The sequence below is a fragment of the Mchenga conophoros genome, linkage group LG3 (genome assembly GCF_057382185.1).
Source record: "Mchenga conophoros isolate Kocher_MC1m ecotype Shallow Benthic linkage group LG3, M_conophoros_male_GT1.1, whole genome shotgun sequence".
NCBI lineage: Eukaryota > Metazoa > Chordata > Actinopteri > Cichliformes > Cichlidae > Mchenga > Mchenga conophoros.
In genome coordinates this window covers 29,899,187-29,917,637 of record NC_140528.1, presented here as the reverse complement: position 1 = coordinate 29,917,637, position 18,451 = coordinate 29,899,187, and the positions used below count along the sequence as shown (strand labels likewise).

The 18,451-nt window shown below is 43.2% G+C and overlaps 1 protein-coding gene across 1 annotated transcript; it reads left to right on the top strand.

The window, feature by feature from the left end:
- The first annotated feature begins 14,115 nt into the window (after positions 1-14,115).
- LOC146578081 (E3 ubiquitin-protein ligase TRIM21-like) lies at positions 14,116-18,145 on the top strand. The gene is made up of 2 exons (XM_085256599.1): positions 14,116-14,201; positions 15,771-18,145. The coding sequence occupies exon 2, from the start codon at positions 15,780-15,782 to the stop codon at positions 17,436-17,438; it is 1,659 nt and encodes a 552-aa protein (XP_085112725.1). The 5' UTR covers positions 14,116-14,201; positions 15,771-15,779; the 3' UTR covers positions 17,439-18,145.
- Positions 18,146-18,451: the final 306 nt, after the last annotated feature.

The following is an 18,451-nucleotide window of genomic DNA, read 5'->3' as shown; positions in this document are numbered from 1 at the left end:
AGTGAAAACAGATATAAGATCCCTTGAAAAATTATATAATGAAACTTGTGTGTTTTGGATACTTACTAAAACAATATATGAAAGTAATCTTTTGAAATATTCTTGAGGTGATAGTAAGCTGACTTTGTTATTGTCTTAATGTGTTTTTCTAAGTTTAGGTCTGCATCCATCACTACACCCAAATTTCTCACCTGGTTTGTGGTTTTTAGATGTATAGATTGAAGTTCTCTGGTGACCTGTAATCATTTTTCTTTGGTGCTAAAGACTATTACCTCAGTTTGTTTTTGTTTAGCTGGAGAAAATTGTGGCACAACCAGTCATTAATTTCCTCAATGCATTTACCAAGAGCCTGCACAGGGCCTCGGTCTCCTGGTGACATTGTGATATATATTTGTGTGTTATCTGCACAGCTGTGGTAGTTTATTTTGTTGTTCTTTATAATCTGTGCCAGTGGGAGCATGTAAATGTTAAACAGAAGGGGTCCCAAGATGGAACCTTGGGGAACTCCACATGTGATACTTGTCTGCTCAGATGTGAAGTTACCTATTGATACAAAGTATTTCCTGTTTTCTAAGTATGTTTTGAACCAGTTTAGTACACACATATACAGTATATAGACTTGTTCCTAGGTAAGAGTTCAGACATATGTTGCTTGTAACTGCATTTATTTTGGGCCTGCATAAGTGACAGTTTAGTTCCAGAAGTAAGCGAGAGTAAGAAGGTCAACAGGAAGCATCTGGCGGAGGAACAGAGGAACGAACTGTTCTTTTTGAATGTGTCAAAGGTTGTGGTTACTGTAACTTGATGCATGTTATCTATCTGCTTTGACGCACGAGGGGTGTCATAAACGATACCCCGATATTATAAAAACAACTGCTGGTGTATTGTTCGGGGGAGATCGACGCCGACTGTGTGACAGTGTTCATCTCCCCACACGTGTGTTTAATAAGGGGGTTTTATGCTGAGGATTGTGATGGTGTATTTCCTCCACACGTGTTTAATAAAATCATTGTTTTGATGCACTTGGACCTGCGGTCGTTTGTCTCTCACCTCAATCACGAATCGGGACATGTTACAGATATAATAGAAGCCAAGTTAAGAAAAGATACCATGTCCACTGTTGATACTTTATTAACCTAATAACTGAATTAATTAATGAGCAAAAGTATGAAAGCAAGAACATTTAAAAACCTGAAAGTAGAGACTCAAATGCTTGAAAGCCTTTGTATCTAAAACCTGTCAAACATATGTGTGCTTGCTTATTAGTAGCCCAGAGCTACTTGAACTCTTTGAAGCCCACTTTATTGGTTATTAATCATAATCTCAAAGAGATAAATTAGATAAATCCAGTTTATTAGCCTACCCTTTTACAAAGGCACATAGTCGAACCTTTTTGAACATTTATCCCACACTTAGAAAGAATACAGTAGATATTGTCAGCATGTCCTTCTGTTAATTCACAGAAAAAGGAAGGAATTAATCAGATAAATCTTTTAAAAGGATTGCTTCTTTCAAGTTTAGGGACATAATGAAAGATTGATTATATAATATATTATATCGTTTTGCCTCAACTGTCTGTATTTTGAGTGGTTGCATAACCTGCCACTGTGTGCTGTTCTTTCGCAAAATATGAGCGTCGTGGTATTGATGTATTCAAAGTCCATGCAAAGAACTTCTTTTCATACATGTGCAGTTGCTTGGGCTCTACGTATACTGGACAGCAGATTCTTCATGACTCTTTTCAAAACAGCAACATCCATACTCAAAGAATACTCACTCTTGACCCCTGTACTCCTTTGTTTTTCTAAATTCGACACTTTCTGATATAGGTTTTGCAGCTTTTTCTTTTTGTATTTATAGCACTTACGTGGAGTTACATAAAGCACCAATGGATAATTACCAAGTTAATAAGTAATTTTGGCTAATATCAGAAGACTGAGCCCCTCTGTTGGTCTTCCTTGGTCTCTTGTGTTCTGGGGGCCTCTGGATGTCTGGAGTTTTGATCTCCTCCATACCTGCTTCATACCCTGGAGGACGGGGCTGTGCCCCCCCCCCCCCCCCCCCCCCCCACACACACACACACACACACTCCCTAGCAGATCGTTACATGGAGAAACCTTTGGAATACAAGCACTCTGATCCACACAGGTATGCACACGGGTGTTCACTGTTCGTAGACTTAAATCACACCTTTCTTGGCTACTACTTCGAAGCACATCTGTCCTGCGTGCTGCACAACAACATTGAATATTTAGTATTTACTGCTGTTTACACTTAGCTAGATTAATGCGATGGTTTTGTGTTTAGTATATTGCTTTGTTTTTTTTTTTTTTTTTGTTTGTTTTCTATTCTTCTCTCAACAGGTGATCCAGGAGATTTTTATTTTTTTTTCTCCCCCCCCCTTCTCACTGTCCCTCTCCCCTTCTGTTTTTCCTTTCCTTCCTCTTTCTCCCTTTCCTATCCCTCACTCATGTCTGTCCCGTCTGTAACAACTGAAAATAAAATATAATAAATAATAAAAACAAAGATCGACCAAATGGACCAATACGGCAATGCCACGATGATCAATTTGGCAAAGTAAATCCATTGGGTATCCTTGTTGGTCTTCAGACAACAATTCTGACGACTAAAGAACCAAATGGGACAGGCAAAAAAAAAAAAAAAAAGACTCAGAACGACTCTTAGAGCTCTGGTACACGAATGGCAGAGAAACCAGACAAACACAGTTGTGTGGCTTTAAAAGTGCTTCACTGATGTTAAGCCTTGTAAAAGAAATTTGTAAACAACACAGTATTTCAACAGGTTTTAACAGAATGTCAAGTATAAAAATTTCCCCCAAAGTAGCAAAAAAATTGAATAAAATAAAATTGTGCACAAGTAAAAGAATTAGTCCTTTTTAAGTCCAAATGGTACCGGTGGGGCCCATGACAAACAGGTGTATTCCAATAGAATTCGTCCGACAAGGAGTGTGTGTGATTGTCTGTCCTACCGTACTACTTGTACAGTAGAGGATTTTAGTCCATCAATGTGCGCGTGAGTGTGCATGTATATGTATATCGTCACCTAGGATCTTGAGTTGGCTCGCCATCCAGTGAACACTGGAACACTCTGGATTCTGGAATCGCTGACCTGGTCTTTGGATTCGTCCCATATAAAAACCTGACCTATAAACAATGGCCAAATATATGTCACGTGCCCTTTAAGGATAACTCTCACAAATTAAACTAAAGTAGTGTCACAGTGCAGTAACAACTATTCAGATCAGCTATCATCAATTCAATCATTATCAGTTCAGTCACGTTGTACAACATTAAAATATCAAGTTTCAAAGATCAAAGTATCAATATCCAAAATTTCACAGTATCAAGGTTCAATACTTGTTTGTAACCTGCAGTAACATTAAAGATTATCTACAAGGTTGCAAACATTCAGGAATTATAGCCACCATATAATTCACTTTCATTGTAAACATTAATTACATCCATCAAAATATGGATGTACACACCGGCCCAGACGGTGTGTCTCCTGCCACCCTCAGACACTGTGCAAACGAGCTGGCCCCAGTGTTTTCTGGCATTTTCAACTCCTCACTGCAGGCATGTCATGTGCCTGCCTGCTTCAAGTCCTCTACCATTATCCCTGTCCCCAAGAAACCTAGGATCACTGGACTAAATGACTACAGACCCGTGGCTCTGACATCTGTGGTCATGAAGTCATTTGAGCGCCTGGTTCTCTCCCATCTCAAAACCCTCACGGCCCCCCTCCTGGACCCCCTGCAGTTTGCATACAGAGCCAACAGGTCTGTAGACGACGCCATCAACATGGCCCTACACTTCATCCTGCAGCATCTGGACTCCCCAGGAACCTACGCCAGGATCCTGTTTGTGGACTTCAGTTCTGCCTTCAACACCATCCTTCCAGACCATCTCCGAGGCAAGCTTTCCCAGATGAATGTGCCTGATCCCATCTGCCGGTGGATCACTGACTTCCTGACGGACAGGAAGCAGCATGTGAGGCTGGGAAAGAATGTCTCGGACTCCCGGACCATCAGCACCGGCTCCCCTCAGGGCTGTGTTCTTTCTCCTCTGCTCTTCTCCCTGTACACCAACTGCTGCACCTCCACCCACCAGTCTGTCAAGCTAATCAAGTTTGCAGATGACACCACCGTTATTGGGCTCATCTCGGACGGGGACGAGTCTGCCTACAGGAGGGAGGTTGAACGTCTGGTGTCCTGGTGCAGCCACAACAACCTGGTGCTGAATGCCCAGAAGACAGTGGAGATTATTGTGGACTTCAGGAAGCACACAGCCCCACTCCCCCCCATCATCCTGACTGACACCCCCATCACCTCTGTGGACTCATTCCGCTTCCTGGGTACCACCATCACCCAGGACCTGAAGTGGGAGCCCACCATCACCTCCGTCATCAAGAAAGCCCAGCAGAGGATGTACTTCCTGAGGCAGCTGAAGAAATTCAACCTGCCAACACGGACGATGATGCAGTTCTACACTGCAATCATCGAGTCCATCCTCACCTCCTCCATCACCGTGTGGTACGCTGGAGCCACTATCAGGGACAAACATAGACTGCAGCGTGTTGTGCGCTCTGCTGAGAAGGTGATTGGCTGCAGACTCCCATCTCTGCAGGACCTGTACACCTCCAGGACACTGCGGCGTGCAGCTCGGATCTCAGCTGACCCTTCTCACCCTGGACACAATCTGTTTGACCTGCTCCCCTCAGGCAGGAGGCTCCGGTCCATTCGCACCAGAACCTCTCGCCATAAGAACAGTTTCTTCCCCTCTGCTGTCGGACACATGAACAATAACCGTGTGACTGTCCCCGCCACTAACACATGACCCTACGCTGTATCACTGCATCATTCCATGTTTGGCACTGATCACCACCTGCACTCATGTATATATCATGTATGTATCTATCTACTTAGCACTTTAAATTCTTATTCTCATGTATATCTCATGCACATATCTTTCTACGGAGCACTTTTAATTCTTATTCTTATTTTATATTTTTATGACACTATGTTTGCACTGAAGCACCGCAGCAATTTCCTAATGTTGTAAACCTGCTCAACATTTGGCAATAAACCCCTTTCTGATTCTGATTCTGATTCTGATAACTCACTGTACAGATATATCTAATCACAAATAAATAAGTATATTACCCCTTTTAAGAAATGGATTAATATGCAAATGCTTATCAGAAATTGAACAAAGTGCAAATAATCAATTTCAATAACACGTAAACACAAGGACTCAGTCCACAAATAGGAGTATTAAAATAGACGTGCTAAATCCCGCTTGTACCATAGGCCTACTAGTACAAGTGGAAATACACTAAAAATTACCTCCAAGTATTCAATACTGAGTATTGTAAAACAACTGATTGACATCAAAATTTAAACAGTAAGCAGGATAAAGTCTGTTTACAATTATCTCTCATCAAGTTATTTTTAGCTGTTTTAACCATTTACAGCTTTTCACATGTTAATGACTTAGTTAATGATCTAACTAGCATAACAACAGTGCGTTTCAGAGACATCGAACAACTGTACCCACACTCCGCCCATCACGTGTCTGATTAGCCACATTTAGCTTACCGCCGTCGAGTGGATGCTCAGCATTTACGTGGAGCCAGAGCTCAGTAAACCTTCCGGTTTCGCTCTGCCCTTGACAACAACAAGTGCAAATACATAATTTGTGAAAAATATCAGTTTAGATGGTATTTTTTTAACTCATTAAAGGTTAATTTCTCCAGCTTACCGATAACAAAGTTTTAGTCCGTCTGCTCTGTTCGGCTGTAGGAGCAAGAGACTGAAAACTTGGGAGCTGGTACTAAGGAGGGACAAGAGCTGCCTAGAGCTTCACCGATTGGCTGACATGCGAGGAGTGGAGTAAAACAATAGGCTCTCATCAGAGCTCATCAACCCTCTGAGAAAACTTAACCCTTGTTTGACCAAAGCATATCATATATAATCTGCGTCCCTTCTATATTTAAATAAATATTTTGATCTTTCATTAACAGGGACAGTAAGAACAGAACAATGAACATTAAATGTTTTAATTTTTCCTCTCTTTTTTTGTTTGAGATGATTTCAGGAACTGGGTTACATATTTCCTTGTAACAACCCCCAGGATGCCATTTATTTAGGATGACATTGTTGTGGATTCTATTCTTTAACGTTTTCTGCTTTTGGACTGAGGGTATCTAATACACACGTTGTCACTTTTTTTTGTACTAGCAGCTGTTAAATGAGCACACAGAGGCCTCTGCTCTTACTTTGGCAAGTCTGTTTTTATTATGTCTCAGGGTCCAGACTGTTGAACACTTTAACATCCTGCTGATGCTTCACATCACCGTCTTTATGATAAAAAACATGTTCTCTCATTAACAGATGTCTGAGCTGTCACTTGTTATGAAAATGGACCCAATGTGTTTCCGCGTTGTGTCTGACAAAGAGTAAAAGTAAAAGTATGAATGACATCCAAGTAAATAACTTGCTCGCTCCAGCTCCTACAACCAAATACAAACAGTGGGGGAGAGGGTTAGCTCAACCCACCACAACTCCCAAGCTAGCCAGAATTATATATTCAGTCGTGTGGAGGTGAGGAAGGAGGATCCAAAAGCAGACAGTGGCGGAGGTGCAAGTGGGTTTTATTTACAGTGCACAATAACCAAGGTGTGGGCCATGACTCTGGCAGACGAGCTGAACACTTTCTATGCTCGCTTTGAGGCTGCAGCTAAGGACTCCAACGATGCTAGTGCTAGCGGCGCTAACGGCTGCAGACAGGAAGATACTGCCAGCACCGGAAACGTGCTCGTCATCTCCGAGCATGAAGTAAGGAGAGCCTTCAAGAGAGTGAACACCAGGAAAGCAGCAGGACCAGACGGCATCCCAGGTCGTATCCTCAGAGACTGCGCATACCAGCTAGCTCCTGTGTTCACTGAGATATTCAACATCTCTTTATCTCAGTCGGTGATCCCCACATGCTTGAAAGAGTCCATCATTGTTCCTGTCCCGAAGAAACCCCACCCTGCTTCTCTCAATGACTATCGCCCTGTAGCCCTCACCTCAGTAGTGATGAAGTGCTTTGAACGCCTGGTCAGAGACTTCATCATTTCTTCACTACCAGACACACTGGACCCACAACAGTTCGCTTACCGTCCAAATCGTTCCACAGACGATGCCATCTCTCATCTCCTCCACACATCACTCACTCACTTGGACACTAGAAGGGGGAATTATGTTAAAATGCTCTTCATAGACTACAGCTCTGCATTTAACACCATAATTCCCTCCACACTCACCACCAAGCTGGAGCATCTGGGACTCAGCTCATCTATGTGTCAGTGGATCTCCAACTTCCTAACTGGCAGACCACAGGCAGTAAGGATGGGCGGACATGTCTCAGCCTCCACCACTCTCAGCACTGGAGCCCCCCAGGGGTGTGTTCTGAGCCCCCTGCTGTACTCTCTGTACACATATGACTGCGTGGCCACTACCAGCTCCACCACCATCATCAAGTTTGCTGACGACACCGTCGTGGTGGGCCTGATCTCTGATAACAATGAGACGGCCTACCTGAAGGAGATTAGGAATCTGGAGAACTGGTGCCAGAGGAACAACCTCCTTCTAAACGTCAGTAAGACAAAGGAGCTGATAGTGGACTTCAGCACTAAGCAGGAGAGGAACTACCAGACCCCCGTCATCAACGAGTGCCCAGTGGAGAGAGTGGACAGCTTCAAATACCTCGGAGTTCACATCACGCAGGACCTGTCATGGTCCTGTCACATCAACTCCGTGGTGAAAAAGGCCCGTCAGCGTCTCTACCACCTCAGACGCTTGAGAGACTTCCAACTGCCCTCCAAGGTGCTCAGGAACTTTTACTCGTGCACCATAGAGAGCATCCTGACGGGAAACATCTTAACCTGGTTCGGGAACAGCACCATGCAGGACAGACGAGCTCTACAGAGGGTTGTGCGGTCAGCTGAGCGCACCATCCGCTCCGAGCTCCCTGACCTGCACTCAATCTACAGCAGGCGGTGCTGGACCAAGGCCAGGAAGATGGTGAAGGACCTCAGCCATCCCAACAACAGACTGTTCTCTCTGCTGAGGTCGGGAAAGCGATTCCGCTCCCTGAAGACCAACACAGAGAGACTGAGGAGGAGCTTCTTCCCGCAGGCGATACGGTCTCTCAATCACAATCACACCACCACACAGTACTGACCCACACATATAGTTCTTACACACACACACTGGACATTCTGGACTTTGTTTTCACTTCATCACTTAAATCACTGCTGCTGTTATTGTGTATATATTTATTTATACTTCTTGTGTATTTTGTTCATACATTCTTATATAGTTCTATATTGTGTATTGTGTATTTTGTTGTACAGTTATTTTATTTTCAATTTAATTTATATATTTTATCTTATTCTTTCCCAGTGTGTTGTACAGTTATTTCATTTTTAACCTTAATTTATATTTTATTCCTTCCTAGTTAAATTTACCCTTTTTAATTTTTCATATTTATTTCCTATCTTATTCATAGCCTTTTCCTTTTTTGTTTTCTTTAGGTCACGAGCAGTTGTCCAAGCATTTCACTACATATCGTACTGTGTATGACTGTGTACGTGACAAATAAAAATTTGAATTTGAATTTGAATTTGAAAATAAACATGATAACCCCATGAACTAATACAAAATCAGAATAAACTAGAAAATAATAATCATAAACTCAAAGCGCTGGGTCGCCGACCCAGGACCATGACAGTACCCCCCCCCCAAGGGCTGGCTCCCGACAGCCCCAAAACACACCACCAGACCCAGGTGGGCAGCGGGGGGGCCCAGGAAGGAGGGCCCGGAACAGAGCAAAACAAGAGCCCCCCAGGAAGGCAAACCAAATGTCCAAAATGCGCACAGAGGAGCAGAGTCCGAAACATAGTTCAGGTCTATGTTTCGGCCTGGGGGCCGAGAGCACCGAAGGCCAGGGTGAGACAGTTCAGGGGGCCGGCCATGAGGAAGGCAACGGCGGCGCCGAGAAAGCAGTTCTGAGGGCCAGCCAATGAGGAAGGCAATGGCGGCGGTGAGAAAGCAGTTCTGGAGGCCAACCGTGCAGACGGCAACGGCGGCGGCGAGGAAGCAGTTCTGGTGGCCGACCGTGCGGACAGCAACGGCGGCAGGAATGCAAGTCTGGAGGCCGGCCACACGGAAGGCAGTGGCGGCGTTTAGGAGGTCGTCCACGCGGAAGACGGGGGCAGCAACAGAACACCGTTTGAATAATCAGCACTGACAGACATTTATTGAGCTCTACAAACTCATCGATGGACGATAACCTAATGATGGGTGAATTTGGAGGGCGAGCTTGAACAGGATTGACTGCTGCGTCAGTACATGCAAAAAGTCTTTGATAGGTTTATAAGATCATGTCAGCGTCAGAGCGATCCAGCGATATTGATCAGGCAGTGTTATGTTTATATTTTCAAAAATCAACAGACTCATATTCATGTTTCTGTCTGTTAATAGGAAAATTGTACTTAGTAGTCAGTATAGTCTTTTAATGATATAAGTTTCTCAGTGCGAGTCTCAGTTCTGGAGGCTGCCCTTGCTAGCAAGAAGTTCTTTGTGCTTCTCTTCTCTGAGTCTTTACTGAAGAAGTGTTTTAGAGTATATTCCTTAACATTTACTTGGTCCTTCGTAGCCGGAGCAGAAAATATCAGAACTGTTATCTGTGACTCTGTTCCAGGATCCAGCACTGATTCCTGACGCCGTGGGGAGCTGTGCACAGCCCTCTTAGTCGAGGAGAGAGCCCCAGGACGTTAAATTTGGGTCTGGGCCGGTGTTATAATCTGGTCCACGGCGGTAGGATTCAGTCTGATAGATTACCGTTACTTTCCCATAGGAACGGTAACGTAGTAACGCTGCGTTACTGCGTTACTAAAATCGTGATTTTTTGCGAGAATGTCTCATGACAGTGACGTAAGCGAGTGTGCCGTTAGTGACAACAGCTGTGTGCAGATCAACAATGGATCACATATCGATTGTGGGAGAGAGTATGAGCGTGCAGCGTTTAAAGCGTGGAAGTAGAATACAATAGAATAGAATTCAACTTTATTGTCATTGCACATGCACAGGTACAGGGCAACGAAATGCAGTTTGCATCCATCCAGAAGTGCTTTACTGATATAGATATATTACAATATATATTAGCAATAGTATAGATATGTAAGTATATTACAGAAATGGGTCTATTATGGTATGTTATAATGTACACGGTATGAAGTATGTTGTGAATATTCTATAACTAAGTATGTACAGGCTGTAGTGAGTACAAGCTATGTACAGGCTATGAACAGGATATAAATATGAAAAACTATACAGAATATGAAATAAATAACTTTACAGAAATCTGAGATATACAGCTATACAGAAATGGGAACTATGAAAGTTGTAAACAGTTGTAGGATTAAAGATTATTGAATGTACAGAATGATTATTTACACAGAGCTATACAGTAGTGCAGTTAAGATAAGTGAGGGTGTAGATAGTTTCTACAGAGGCTATATAAAGTGCTAGTGGTTGTGAGTGGTGGTTCAGTCCATGTTATTATTGTGTGTTTGAGGGTACAGTTGTCCATTGTGGGTGTGTGTATGTTCAGTCCATGAGTTTAACATGGGTCAGATGTCAGGAGGCAGAGTACTGACCTTACTTTGAGTTTGATTCCATAAAAAGTGACAAAAACATTAGTGTCCATCGTGCGTGGGAAGAAAACTTCTTTTTACAGCGAAAAAAAACCCTAAACTTTCTGAGGCAGTCTGAGGTACACCTGTGCACTACTCATGATGTCAGATCAGCATCCTGATGTGGCACACCTGTGAGGTGGGATGGATTATCTCAATATGGCAGATGTGCCCACTACCACACATTTGGACTGATTTGTGACCACTGTTTGGGAGGGATGGTTATATTGTGTATCTGGAATGAATTTTAGGTCTCTACGTCCATCCCATGGGGAATGGGAGCAGTAACAAAGGTGTTGCGTTTATATTTTTGTTCAGTGTATATGAAGGAGAGAATAACTGATAGTAATCACTTGTTACTTTACATTGACATGTACTGACAATCCTCTCATGTATGACATGTATGAGTGGAGGAAGAATGACAGAGCTGGTCAAGACCAGACTGATTTGTGTTTGGTGTGCTTTGCCACATAGATCAATCTGCTGTACACAGAACAACCTTTTGCTTACGACCCCGTGATACAGATTTCAACATAGCAAAGTCTCGAGGGGTGAATTTGAGATTGATATCCAGAGGGAAAACTAATAAGGCATGAGGCTACATTAGATTCTTGTTTTAGAATAAAGGGCCTCCTGATGCAGTGCCTTAAATAGGAACAGTTGCTTGCCTCAGTGGCCTTGTTTCAACATATCATGTGAGGCGTGATGTACCAAGAAGATGCATTCTGGAGGTTGCACTAGATGGAAAAATGTCAAATAAAATCTTTTTTGTGCAAAAAAATAAACAAAAATAAAAATAAAAAAGACAGGATCAGACTGAAGAGGGAACATAAGAAGAGTTTCATGCTGGATTTGAACAGGACAGGAAGATAAGCTCTGCCCAGCAGCTGAGTCCTCTCTGCTCACACTGGTGTTGGACTGCAACATCAGGGAGTCTGCTTCCACATCTGGTTTCCACAGCTGGAGGAAGCTGTCCCACGAGCACGCCTACGCCCCTCTGTCATTACTGAAGTAGTGATGGTGTTTAGTCAGTGTGAGACTGTTTCACTGGTCCAAGCAGAGATTTACATAAATGAGCTTTTATGAGTTCTTATATTATCTGATCAGGCCGTTTGCTCCTGTTAAAGATAAATGTGCATCGAATATTCATGAGTCTAACAGTTTAAACCTGTGTGTGACGTTGTGTCCTTGAAGGGCCCTGACAGACGGCTGTAGTCCATAATATTAATGTTTCCTGCTGACTAAAATAAGCAGCTGAGCTCTGTGAGGGCAGAGCTGCTGCTAACAGGTGAGTCTGTTACCTGGACTGGACTGAGTGAGCTGCTGTGTCACAGCTGTATCAGTGACACACTCAGCATGTGTGTGTGTGATATGTCACAGTGCTGGAAACACACATGAAAATATATTAAAGGTTGAATCTTTTTTCTTTTGGTTTGTGGAACAAAAATCAGCAACGAAGAAACGCGAGCGTAAAACTTGGTGTAGATGTGCAACAAATGTAAGCCGGCTCATTTGATGCTGTGACGCTTGAAAAGGATTTGCGCACGTACATCATTATTTACGGTTTAAATTGTGCTGCCTTCAGGTGCACCTGGTAAATTCAGGAATCTCTACTCCAAACCACAGCAGGTTGTTTTAGAGGCTTTTCTGGGTTAATGTTGGTTTGTTGGCAGAAACATGTCTGTGATCGCTGTGTTGTTCTTTTTGATGCAGGATTTCATGTAACTCGGTGCTAAAATCATAACAATGAAGTTTAACAGTTCTAGTGCTCATGCGTCAGCTAGCATGCGGCAGCTAGCATGCGGCAGCTAGCATGCGGCAGCTAGCATGCAGCCTGTTTCAGTTGCTCCTGCTCCTGCTTTTACTCTTTACTCTAACTTTTTCTTACTTATTTCTTTGTCCTTTACTGAGTGTGTTCATCTGTTTAAAAGCTTTCTTTTCAAACATGTGGATCGAGAGAGTTTTTGTTCTGCTGTTGCTTTCACTGAGGAATGGGAGCGCAGCACAGCAGCTACACACCAGAGATCAGCTGAGCCGCCTGATGCTGCTGTTGCAGATTAACTGGTGTCTCAGATTAACTGGAGACGGTCAAACAGATGTGTGACAGACTTTAAGGAGCTGCTGCCAACAAACCAGCAAATAAACACTGAATATTTCATGTGTGACATTTGTGAGGTGGCCTTAAACACAGTCCGTCAGTCTTTTTGCTCTTGAACAGTGAAATATTAAAAACTGTCTGGAGTTTATTTGGTGATGTTCTCGTGCACGAGGCGAAAACAGCAAACAAACGTCACAGTAAATCTTTCCAGCTGATGTTAGGCATCCTCCACCTGCTGAATCCACTTCAGCCTCTTCCTGCTCATGTTCCTGTTTAGAGGCACAGTCGGCCTGTAAATGGAGAAAACTGAACACCGGAATATTTGGATTTGCTTCTTTTTCTCTGCTCCTGTTCAACTTGTCTGATTCAAGCTGGGAATATTTATTAGAAACAAAGTGAATAATATTATTTTATTATCACGTTGATGCAGCACATGGTTCAGTTAGCTTTGTATAAACACGTGTTAGAAATGTTCTTCAATCAGCTCTTTTTACTCTCATTTCACTGTCAGGGTTCCTGGTCGTTGACCCAGTGATTTCAGTTTGTTCATGTTCAGTTTAGTTCGCCACATTAATGTTCTCACTTCCTGTTTTTTCCCGTGTCAGCTTGTCTCCCGTGTCATTAGTCAGATTATGTTCAGCCCTGTACTCACCTGTTTCCAATCATTGTCATTATTCAACCTGTGTATTTAAGTTCCTCGGTTTCACCAGTTCTCTGTCGTGTCATTGATGTTATGTCGTCGTCTCCGTCTGTATGTTCAGTTAGTCAGCCACTCCGTCGTTCCTGCTTTGTTCATTCACCCTCCAATAAATCTTCTTCATTTCTGCACCGTGAGTCCAGCGTTTGGGTCATCTCTTCCACGCCTCCACACACAACCACTGACATTCACAGCCAGTACTTTTTACTTTTACTTCAGTAAGGAAGTTGAAACAGTACTTGGAGTAATTTTAACAGTAGTACTTCTACTTCAGTACAGACTGTGTGTACTTTTACCACCTGTGTCTGAGACCTCCTTCAGGGTCCAGCTGAAGCTCTCAGTCTGCTGTGGAAAAAGGAAATCCAGGTGAGTTTCTCCTGATCACCTGAGGCCGTCATTACTGTGTGAACCCACACACCACTCCTCACTCCTCCCACCCGCTGCACACAGTCACTGAGTACAGACCGGCTGATTCCTGTAAAGGGAGAGGCAGGAAGAGGCGGAGCAACACCTGAAAAACAAGAAGCTCAACGTCATTTTGCAGAAGTGAAAGTGTGAGAGGGCAGCAGCAGAGCTGCAGTCGAGTCCTGTTTGTCTCTAAAAGAAGATTCACTGGAGTCCATCAGGTTCCTCTCAGCAACAGTGGTGAGTGCAGCTGATCACACTTCCTGCTTCTACACAAATCTTCACTCTGTTCACTTCATCAGGACTCATCACAGTCACACTGGATCCATAGAAATCTGCTCATGTAACCACAGATCCACTGTAGGAGCATCGAGCTGCTGCTTCAGTCTCACTGTGGCTCTGCTCAGGACTGTGGACTCAGGCTGTGCTCTGGACTTCAGACTGACTCCACACTTCCTGGTTATTCATCACTTCCTGTTCCTCTTAGATTGACTCTGGATCTGATTGATCATAAGGATTACAGAGATGAAAACACCTATTTATTCTTTATTGATATAAAGCCTTTGATACTGTAAACCAGCAGATTTTGGTCAGTACTTCAAAAAGTCATTCACACATTTTACAAAGATTATCTGACTTAGTGTATCCTGTAAGAGTCACAGATGATCCTCAATCATTCAGAAAACAGTCGATGCTGCACTTTATAACTTTGTGTGGAAACATGAATCTCATTATTTAGACAGATGTGTTTGAATCATCCTGATAATCAGGCTTTAAACATGTCAGAGTTCCACACATCAGCTGTGATATTCAAGCTGACCTGGATCAAACATGTCATCAGACACAAACATAGATGATGCTGTTTAATCCCAAAGCTTATTTAAACAAACTGGAGGACAGAATTCCTCCTTAAATGGGATTTTGATCAAATCCACTGATCTCGTTTTCACACACAGGCTTTATCATGGTGGCTTCTTCTCTACTAACATCAACCTTTGATTTGGACAAACAAATATGTGAAACACAAAAATAAATCAATGTTTTCTGAGGATCCAGAATAACATGAATGATGTATCCCAGCGAGTGACTGGGAAAGTTCATCTTCTTCCACATCCTGAGTTTGTGAGGATGTTCCAGTATCTGTGAGAGAAAACAGGACAGTTTTTACTGACGCACAAATGGACCAAATATACAGACACCTCTGAATAAACATGTTCTCATCAATGCCATTAAAATACTGGATCAACAGTTAATAACACATTTCTGAGGTTTGTGATTCATCGTCCTCCTCACTGTCAGCTCTACTGGAACAGTCACTGTTTAATATTAATGGCTCGTTGATCTGGACGTACAATAAGAAGTATTCAGTCACCAACAAGGTCGAAGTTTACTTCACAGTGATTGATGGAAAATATCCAACAAACTGATTTATTCAAGTATACAAATGATCTGGATGAATCTTGGACCTTCTGTAAAACAGAGAAACAATTTCACATCTTTGTAACGACTGTATTTATCTTCATCCCCAAACGTTGATCCTGTTCATCTGGACGCTGCACTGTACAGCAGACACTACGATGTTAGGTTTGTGTTTGGATGAACCTGTTTGTGTCTGAGTGTGTTGCTGGGTCTCCACCAGTTACTCTGAGAACTGAAGAAGCTTCTCTGATGAAACGTCTTCAAGAAACTTAAAGAAGTCCAGACGCTTTTCTCTCCAAGCTCCTCAGACTCCTGACGCTTGTTTCTCTCTTTGTAAAATGAAATTTAAAGTAAATTTTGAATCAAATGTTTCTCTTCTTTCTCCCTCAGAGTGCAGACATGTCTGCTGCCAGCAATCTGCGATCTGAAGATCAGTTTCTGTGCTCCATCTGTCTGGATGTGTTCACTGATCCAGTCACTACACCATGTGGACACAACTTCTGCAAAACCTGCATCAGTCAGCACTGGGACATGAGTCAGAGCTGTAAGTGTCCCATGTGTAAAGAGACTTTCTACACTCGACCTCAGCTGAGGGTCAACACCTTCATCTCTGAGATGGTTGCTCAGTTCAGACGTGAAGCTCAGCAGAAAGCCAGCAGCAGCAGCTCAGAGCAACAAGCTGCCAAACCAGGAGAAGTTCCCTGTGACGTCTGCACTGGAACCAGACTGAAGGCCCTGAAGTCCTGCCTGGTGTGTCAGACCTCCTACTGTCAGACTCACCTGGAGCCTCATCTGACAGTGAAACGTCTGAAAAGACATCAGCTGGTTGATGCTGTGGAGAACCTGGAAGGCAGGATGTGCACGAAGCACGATAACCTTCTGCAGCTGTTCTGTAAGACCGACCAGACATGTGTCTGCATGCTCTGCTCTGTTTTAGACCACAAGAATCACGAGTTTGTTCCTCTGAGAGAAGAATATGAAGGAAAGAAGGCAGAGCTGGAGAAGACAGAGGCTGAGATTCAGCAGATGATCCAGAAGAGACGACTGAAGATTCAGGAGATCACAGAGTCGGTGAAGATGAGTAAAGATGCTGCAGACAGACAGAAAGCAGAAGGTGTTCAGGTCCTCACGGCTCTGATGGAGTCTGTTGAGAGACGCCTGAAGGAGCTCATGAAGGAGATCGAAGACAAACAGGAAGCTACAGAGAAACAGGCTGAAGGTCTCATCAAAGATCTGGAACAGGAAATCTCTGAGCTGATGGAGAGAAGCTCTGAGGTGGAGCAGCTCTCACGCTCTGAAGACCACCTCCACCTCCTCCAAAGCTTCTCCTCCCTGAAAGCTGCTCCACCCAGCAAGGACTGGACAGAGGTCAGAGTTCATCCACCATCATATGAGGGGACTGTGGGGAGAGCTGTGGCTCAGCTGGAGGAGACAATCAGGAAACTCATGAAGAAGAAGCTGTTTGAGGCTGAGCTGAAGAGGGTGCAGCAGCATGAGGTGGATGTGACTCTGGATCCTGATACAGCTCATCCTGACCTCATCCTGTCTGATGATGGAAAACAAGTTTATCATAGTGATGTGAGGAAGAAACTTCCAGACAACCCAGAGAGATTTTCTCTCTGTGCTGGTGTTTTAGGAGAGCAGAGTTTCTCTTCAGGCAGATTTTACTTTGAGGTTCAGGTTAAAGGAAAGACTGAGTGGATTTTAGGAGTGGCCACAGAGTCGATCAACAGGAAGGGAAACATCACACTGAGACCTCAGGATGGTTTCTGGACTGTAGCACTGAGAAATGGAAATGAGTACAGTGCTTGTGCTGGTCCTTCAGTCCCCCTCTGTCTCCATCCTGGTCCTGAGAAGGTGGGGGTGTTTGTGGATTATGAGGAGGGTCTGGTCTCCTTTTATGATGTAGGTGCTGCAGCTCTGATCTACTCCTTTACTGGCTGCTCCTTCACTCACAAACTCCACCCATACTTCAGTCCCTGTCCTAATGATGGAGGTAAAAACTCTGCACCTCTGATCATCTGTCCTGTCAATCAAACTGATCAACGACTGATTTAATTGGATGAATGATTGATTTTTCTTGAAGGGAACAAATGAACATATTGAGTGTAAATCCTCTACAGTCTCCATGTTTCTATAGAATCTGATCATCAGGACTCTGATTCACACTTTGATTCTCATGGAGTTTGATTTGAACAGAAGAAAAGTTGAATCAGGAAATGTTCCCACTGATGGAGACTCGAGCTGAAGAGCAAATATCAGAGAACAAATGTCCAAAAGCTTCATTTCCAATAAAGTTTGTTCAATGCTTTGAGTGAATCCAGACTCATGTGTGGCTGTTATACGGAGCATCAGAGTCCAGCTGAGTTATGTTGGATACAAACTGCTTATTTTGGCTCTGTGAGGAGTTTTGTTCACTGAAAACTGATGAGACGGATAATATTCAAAGAACTCTGTAGAGATTCATGCATCCATGTTCTCCACCTGCAGGTGTGGAGGAGAAAGGTGGAGCACAGACTGCTGCATCCTTCCAGTCACATCATTTTGATGATTATATTTGCATGTTGTGATGATTTGGGTTAAAGACAAACAGAGTTGAACGGCTGCAGTCACAGCATGAAGACGATGCTGAAGCTGAGCTGTCAGTGAACATGTTTCACTGTGATTTGATTTGAAGAATAGAAAGTGTGTGTGGCTGCTGACAGCTGCAGTCTCTGCTAGTCTGCATAACACACACACAACGTTCCCCCTGAGGCAGCGATGCAGCAACAACACAACAGCTGCAGACACACACACACTGTTAAAGAACACTTTACTGTTTAAGGCAGAATTCCTCAGTAACAATGATTTGAGTCTACTGTGTCTACTGTGGTTTCCAACATACAATCTACTGAAACATGTTTTTCTTTCTGCCGTACAAACTATTTGATCACAACATCTTTGCTTTTTTCCTCCAATCGTTTATTCTGATTATTTTATTTAGTTTAACTAAGAAAAGCTTAAAATTTAACTCTTAACCTGATTTAGACGTTTAATTTCTCATTAACTCAGACTTTGAATTTATTTCCTTG